The following is an 8451-nucleotide window of genomic DNA, read 5'->3' as shown; positions in this document are numbered from 1 at the left end:
CTTATATTAGCGTTCCACTAATTACAAGTATATGCCATCAGGAAAGTTTAAGGGATTTTGCGTTGTATTCTTTTACTATTGAAATTGATATATGGATAGGTAAATATCTGAAAATTTTCGCCAAATGGAGCACAGTTGCTCTCGTTTGTAGTAAGAGAACAGCTTCGAATAGGTGGAGCAAATATTACCACGTGTCTATTATTAGTCGATCATCCGATCCGCACAGAGAACAGGATTTCTCTAAAAACACGGTTATATGTATAGGTACACGTGCGCGCCATTTCCGGCCTGTTGAATGTAAACGCAATCTAGTTCGAACCAATGATTTACTTCTGTTTCACTTTAAATCGTCTGTGTTTATTTAACACAAGTTAAAAATATTGCACGTGAGTAAAAGATATAGCATTAGTAACAATAATTTTCATCCGTAATTTAAGTAAAACGATATTTCAAATTGTTTAATTAAATCTTAATTGCATCTTACAATGTAAAATTTAAACCATTAGTTTTGAGTTATTGTATCTCATTTTATAAAATGCGTTAAAAGATGGAAAGGGTAAAGGTCGGAAAATGGTACATGGAGGACGGAAATTGCCTACAATGTTTAAATGGCGGCACGTCGCGATAATTCGTTATTCGGAGAATCGTGGGCAGTTACTCTGATAACGTGAAAAACGTACGTTTATCATTTGTTATAGTCCTGTTATAATATTTAAAAGCTATTAAATGTCTTTAAAACTAGGAAAAATATATATTGGTTATGGTCTTTGCACAGACTGATATTGATCTATTTCGTCGAATTTATAAAATGCCAAGCATAAAATATTATGTTCAGGTTTCACTTTACCTCCTATTATCCTCTAGACTGTTGCAAGTAAGTAATCACGGCGAGACGATTAATTGTAATTAACTGCAATATGCACGACGCATTATTTTGCATTTTAAAAGAAATGTTTATCGGGACCATTTAATATCACGACATTGTCCATTTGCATGTGCGTTTACCGGTGTAAATCATTTGTACGAACAAATATCAAGTGGATAGTCTATTCAAATTAACTTCTTTCACCTTCATTTATTACGACTCATTATATTGAAACATCTTTAAAGAAAAATCAAATATCCTCTAAACGATGGAAAATTAATAACTAATTAACATTCATGGATGAATCTCGTTATTCCACTATTTTAAGAGTTGCATTATTTATGGATTAATCTTACGTAAACACGTTTTTATCACAAATCAAATTTATTCTCCATAAATTTTAAAGTTATTATTCAATCTATTTTAAGACATTTGGATGGAAACGATTATTGCGTTACGTTTTAATAATCGCAAATGTCCACGCATGTGTGCACGGATTGGCATAACCGAAAATCGACGGTAACGCGGCTAGGCTACGAGGACTGACCGAGGAGCGTCGCGTGCGGCCAAGGTCGCACCCTTCGTCGCCACCCCCGAGTAATTCACTCACTCACGGCTGCCACCCACCACGACTCGGCCGTTTCTCGCTGTACACGATTCCTTTATCTGAGGTGTTCGTTATTCGTCCCGCGGTACGCGTGTTTTTTGGCTCCGTTGATATCCGAAAGGTAAATCCAAAGGGTCGCGTGACACACCGGGTTCCGAAGGCACCACCGGATGAACTAACCCTTCGCGTTTGGCCCAGTTTCGCGCGACATTGACGTCAAACCGTTGCACGTTTACGATATCATTTACCGAAAGTTTTTATTAATTTGTTGACAATGCTAATTAATCGACATTGCTTTCAATGATAAAATTATTTTGTAAAAGAATGATAATTTTATCGCGTACTGAATTAGTAGCTAATTATATTGAGGCTTCAACATTAATAGAATGGATTGATTCATGTGTGAATGGATGGATGGATAGATTAATAGAATGGATGTTATTTGATGCGTCTTTAGGCGGAACCCTTGATTGGACAATTCTGTTAACAGTGGAATTTATAGGTCAGTTAAATATGTTGAATCAATGGTAACTGGGAGAATTAGGAGTGATCTAAACTTAACTAAACGGGGGCGAAGTAGATTGTTTATCGATCTGCGACATGTGGTTCCAGATTATAAACAGATCAAGCAAGCAATATTAACGATAACGGTGTCAGATACACTATAAGGTGAATTGATTTTTCTAATTGTAATTATTAACAAATTAGTATAATAAAACTCCGCTTAAAAAGTAAATTATATCCATATTGTAATCGTTCCAAAAATATACATCAAAGAAACGATGAAAAAATGAAATTCCGTCATTAGAAGCAGTTTTTAAATTATTTATGTTTGTTTATATACGGTAATTAGCTGTATCGAATATTTGCAAGGATTGCGAACATATTTGTTTGCGGTGGTGCATCGATAAAAGCGTCACGGTATCCGCAATGTGACGCGAAGATATTACGCGAAGCAAGGCTGTATTTATTATTATCAGAAATCGGCCGAAACGAATTTATTAAATTGTTTCCTTTGCACTCTTCGTAATAGCCATCGCGAAAATAGTATCAACTAATCGCACGATTTCTCGAGTAAAGAAATCATGTGTGAGTCACTTCCATTTTCTTTTTTATTGAAATGAACCAACAAAATGTCGGCATACTATTATATGTGTATTTTTAATATCTTAATCCTCCGCCTGCAATCTTATTTGTACTAACGTCGTTTATATATTGGATTGTTTAAGTTATTTATGTTAATTTTACTGTTTAACGTTGCAATATGATTCATAATAGGAGGATATGGTCCTAGCGTAAAAAATGAATGGAAACGAGGCGTTGACGAAACGCGAAACCGCAGTCATCGATTATTTAGTTGGAATTTGCAATGCGATTAGGTCCTAGCCCTTGTTTATGTTAATCCGCCGCTGCTCTCGTGTTAACCCTCGTACCGTAACCACGGCACGTGTAATTTTACTGCCTTTCCTTTTTTCATAGCACACGCTGTTCTCCCGTGATTAAGAAGTACGAGACATTTTTCTTTTTTCCTTTCCTTCGCTTGAAATTGTTGCTTAATAAAGGCGCATTTCTGATTAGATGTATTTATTACGTTTCTTCATCACAGGTGCGTTTTACCTAAAAATATATTGGTTGATATGTCTATTCGTATACCTAGACCGTGTCTGTTACTATAAACTGACTGCCCTCATTCAGTAAACAATTAGGAGAGAAAGCGAATCTCTCGGTTTTGCGAAATTGCTAAAAAAAAGAGATAACCATCCACCGTGAATTCTATTTACTTTTTAATTAAGTTGTGGAAACATTAACAAATTTTTCACGTCATACATATCATGCCTCATGCATCCTTAATCTCTTATCTGCAATTCGTGTATATTGCGTATAACAATTAAATTTGTGTTAAGATAAACGTATAATTAAATTTCTGTTAAACCAAGCACGTGATTAAATTAATGTGAAACCAATCAATAGCTCGCATCACTGCACGTTGGTTTAATGCATATTTAATTAATATGTATGAATTGAAAATTCATTGAATGACGAAAAGAAATTATTCATTTTCAAAGCCCAGGGCGTAAGAGAAATTCAGTGATAGAGGATATAAGTCTTTATGAAATCCAATCGAGATCGAATTGACAATTATTGTGATCAAGTGCCAGGTTCATTCCAACGTCACATTTTCAGCTCGCGAGTAGTAAGTGAAAGTATGTAACGTAACGAGGTAATCGCGACGCTGAAGGTTCGGAAGGGTTAACGACGTGGAAACTTTTCGCTGCACGATTTTGGTGGCACCGGTGTCATAATCACGGAAATCGTGTTTTATGGTCACGGTACGAACTTTCCGCGCCCGGTTTCTGGGCCAACTTTTAATGGTTTTCTGTGCACGTGTTTCTCAACGTGCCGATTTTCTGCAAAGGTAGTTAAAACATTGGTTGATCTCATATATTTACATCCAACTTATTGTATTTTGGACGCACATAAATATGGCTCGCTGTATGCCGCTAACAGTGATGCGTACTTGTCTATATTCATTTTTGGCCAAAATACAGACTAGTTGGGGTACTAATTTGGGCTACTAATGTTTAGTCATTATGGAAAGTGCAAAGATCTATAATCTTTCTAAAAAAATTGGATTCATTTCTGATAACAGGAAGTGAACAGATTATTTGTTTAAGAATAATTATTTGAGTATTTAGTTTCATTCATAATAAGGAAACCTAATTACTTGCAGATTGTTAATATAACAAAACTTAATAGATTATAGACACTATTTGTTGTACATTTGTATAATTATTAGGCTAATAAGTATCATCAATATTATCGATAACAGAACTTTTATTTTTATCCATCGCAGTTTACTTTTTCAATAATATTTTAATTCAATTCTGGTTTCCCAACTTCACGATATCGCAGAACGAGGTAGACGAAGTTCAAATTAACTTCCTGCGGGTAGAACTTTTATTGAGGCACAACTTCGGAAGCAATTTCAAATGCAAGAGCTTATGTGTATTTAATGCGGTTTCGTTTCACTCGTTCAATCACGGGATTAACATGTTCCTCACGATACAACTTTATCTTTTGCTCATCAGACGTTCTACTCCGTTCATCATTCGCGATTTTCCAAAAACAAATAATGCCAATGAAGTTTTGTTATAAACGTTTCGATATCCAGAATAGTCTCCATGGCGTCACGTAACTGGTCACACATCAGACGAGTTGAGATTGCACAATATATTTCGTATAATTTTCTACGCTGCATAATGATATGTTCTCTTACATCACAGTTCCATGAACGCGTTACGAGACGCTGTTATCATCCTTTATAATTTTACGACGGCATATAATATCGTTCTGCTTGTTTATGGCAAAATATTCAATGCAGAGCTATTCAAATGAAGATTGCATCTCAAGATTTCATGAAGCTATATCTTATTACCTATTTTCTGATATGATTACTTTTCTTCGCTTTCTTCTTATAAATCAGCTTGATCCTCAACCACATTATCTATTAATAAAACAAATATGAAATTAGATTTCTGGTCTAAACTTCATTTTGGAGTGTAGATTATCAGAAACGAAAAGATTGAGCTGAGAAAGAATTTCTTTAAAAATTGGAAGCATTTGTGGGCACATTTTGTTTCATCCTAAAAGTAAAATGTACTGTGAGAGAGTATGATTTTTTCACCAGTTTCAGAAACGAACACGACATGGGAGAAACCGATTCCTCAGGGTCTCGCGAGTGAAAGGCCGCGGCGCGACACTCGCACGCACATCCCGCGAGGGTAGCGTTCACAAAGCCAAAGCGATTGCAATTAAAAAACTTCGTGCCATTGAAACGTTCGTTACGGATCCGCGATACGACTTTCCACACGTGCAAAAATCTCGGCGTCGACGAAATCTCTTTCCCTTTTATGTTTTACTTCTCCTAATTAAGATGCTTTTTAATAGAATAACTTTCCTCCAAATTAATTGCTGCAGTTTTATACGGAGTGCAAAGGGATTCCTTAAAAGTGGAATCTTGAACGTCATAGGAAAATGCACAATAAAATTGAAGTAGTTAATTCTGACATTTAATGAATAAAATGGTTGACGAAGATAAAATCATGCTAATGCATGTTATATAAAGAACATTAATTCTTTGGAATCTTTTTGTAATGCATGTGGAATGCTGAAACTGCCTTTCTTATTGCTGATCCTACATTAAGTAATAAGCAATAAATACTTATTGTGTCACCCGTAAAAGATTAGAAAAACGATTTCAAGTAAAATTAGAGGAAATGTGCATACGATGATAACAATTGCTCTTGTTGTTTGAAATATGTGGCCGTATGATTGTAATGGGAATGACTTAATAATGTATACATATAGTGGAAAGCCAGTAACGTATAAAGTGATAAAAAAATACTGAAGTATTTGATCATACTATTTATCAAAGTAGGAAACTAACATAAAGTAGCTCGTTAGACTAAGAAAAGAAAATTCTATCGGGTGATGGGGACAGATTGACGCGTGGGCGTCTCGAAAGAAAGCGGTGGTGCTAAGGTAAAGAACTTCACCCGGTGCTCGGTTATCGATTTCGCGGTGAACCGAAGGAAATCGCCGTGCCGCGCCGCACCGAGCCTCTGTTTGGTCACTCGTTTCGTTTGGTCTAGTACCTTGTACGTATAACGACACGAGTGGAAGGCTGGCTTAATGCAGGTAGCCTAGGCGAAGGAAGCAAAATCTTTGCGTGACCGGTGGTCAGCTAGCTCGGTCGCCTACCCTTTTCGCTTCACCGCCCTTCGTCCTCGGTGGTCCGGCCAACCCCCGAGGACTGCGGCACCTGCAATCTTCGTGCGACACACGAGCGGAGGCCGTGATGCTCGTTCGCCAGTCGAGCCGAGCGCAGAACTTAAGATTTCTTCGCGAGTTCACCTATCACCGGTTTCCCTTACCATAAGAATCGATCCGTGCCTTCGAGAATTATCCCCGACTTCCGTTTACTGTGAATCGTTACGCTAACTCCTGCAATCGCCATCGATCTGCAAAATCGCGTTCCGCTGATCTAAACGTCGCCGAAAGTAAAGTTCATCGGGTTCCACGAGCAGCAGGTAAGCCTTCTGTCCTGTGAGAGCGTCTTTTAACGAACAGAGATAGTGGGAGACACCGGAAAGGCAAAAGAGTGGGCGGTAGGTAGCACATGGAAATTTAGTACACGCGTAATTGAATCGATGCAGATTCCATGTATCTGCGTGATATTTTTTAGTGCGTAATGAGTGTAGGAAGCTTGATAATCGATAAAATTTAATTGGATCGTCGCCAGGGCATGTTCGATTTCGGGTTAATATAGAGGAAGGTGATTGGCTCGCTGATTAATAGTCGGTGGAACCTGATCGAACACCGCTTGATAGACACCTAATTTCCTGTAACGCCGTGCGTCGAGGCTGGTGATGTCACTAAACGTTAGTCGTTGCGAAAATATATTTAAAGATCAGTGATATCAATTCTAAAAAAAATATGGAGTTGCAATATTTTGTTAAAAGTTGTAATATGAACTTTACTGATACTCTTTGTGCGCAGTCAGACGTGGCTGACTAATATGGCAGTTATTCACTGGAAAATACTTCGTGTCATACGACTTAGAATTTGCTTGCTTTTAAGTAACTACTTGTAACCACATAATGTGTTATCATAAAGAAAAAGAATCAACATCATTAGTAAAATATAAAACAATATTACTCTACCAAATAATACTCCAGTGTTTGCTAGTTTCATGTAAGGAAACTTTCTAATTGTATAATAGCTACACATTACATACATACATAGGTATAATGACGGTGCATGTGAGATGACGTTTCTTTAGATATAACAAACACACGTAGTTTCTAGAACACATTATAAATTCAAGTGAAGTAATTTCACAATTCTATTATTTTTATAATTTCATTATTTGGAAACATTTTACGTATATACAAAATGAAGAACCAATTATTTATCTGTTAATTAAAACTTAATGGGGTAAATAACGAGTACATTATTTTATTTTAGTTTATTAGATTTAATGGTTTAAAAAGTTTACAAATAGGATAAACATATGATGAGAAATAATAGTATCATAATTTTGGACACAAAGGGTTAGTCGACGCTGAAGGCACCTTATCATGATAAATCGCTTACGTCGGCGTTTTTAATAATCCTAATATTGGGCGCGGCCTATCTTCGATTGCAGAGTTCCGACAGCCGCGAACGGTGTCGGCGAACGAGCACCCGAACGATTTTTCACCCGTTGGAAACGATCCCTGAGTCGTTGCTGCGAGTGTTGCCCGAGAATGAGGTGCCTGGCGTGTCGCACGGATCCCAAGGGGTTTGCCTGGACCAGGAACCATGCCAGGATGACCACGATAGTGAATCGGGACGAGCAACAACAACAACAACCCCCGGCCAGCGACAGCGTGCCCGCCGGTTGCTGGTCGAAATTCAAAAACAGATGCAGGTAAGTAACACTGATTAATTTATATTGCATTAAAAAATGTTGATTCTAATTGTCATTGAATTATAGTTTTTGGGTGTGATGAGGATTAATTAATAAAGATTTTGTATCAATGCATTGAATATATTAATATTAATGAACAATAAGAATGCACGATTGATGTTCACAAGGAATGTTTGTGTCTCTTTTTATTAGATGTAAACGACTCAGGGAGATGAAATGTTGCTCAAGAAGATCAAGGGTTGCGCCGGCCGAAGCTACAGCTTGCTGTCCACCGGAGAGGAGATTCGGCGCTATTTGTCGTCGATTGTTCGACAGATGCAAATGCAAGCGAAACGCCGACGCAGAACGCACAAGAAATATACGTGCCAAGCACAGTCTTACTAGCGTAGCACCACCCCCGTTGTCGGAGGTATACAAAAATTCAGATGATAAATAACTAGCCAGTGTTTTAGAGATTTTTTAGACGGGAAATTAATAATTAATGCCAGTTGGAGATTTATTTCAATG

At 37.3% G+C, this 8451-nt stretch overlaps 1 protein-coding gene across 1 annotated transcript in view; it reads left to right on the top strand.

The window, feature by feature from the left end:
* stum (mechanosensory transduction mediator stumble) overlaps window positions 1-8451 on the top strand; it is a 21668-nt gene that overhangs the window by 10355 nt on the left and 2862 nt on the right. Inside the window, exons 4-5 of the mRNA XM_026813313.1 lie at window positions 7681-7944; window positions 8137-8353. Of these exons, the coding sequence (XP_026669114.1) occupies window positions 7681-7944; window positions 8137-8353 (481 nt within the window). The remainder of the gene's footprint in view (window positions 1-7680; window positions 7945-8136; window positions 8354-8451) is intronic.

The sequence above is a fragment of the Ceratina calcarata genome, unplaced genomic scaffold (genome assembly GCF_001652005.2).
Source record: "Ceratina calcarata isolate Rehan_Ccalc_2016 unplaced genomic scaffold, ASM165200v1 scaffold328.2, whole genome shotgun sequence".
Lineage (NCBI taxonomy): Eukaryota > Metazoa > Arthropoda > Insecta > Hymenoptera > Apidae > Ceratina > Ceratina calcarata.
Note: the sequence above shows the minus strand (reverse complement) of the source record. Positions and strands in the feature narration are given on the sequence as shown.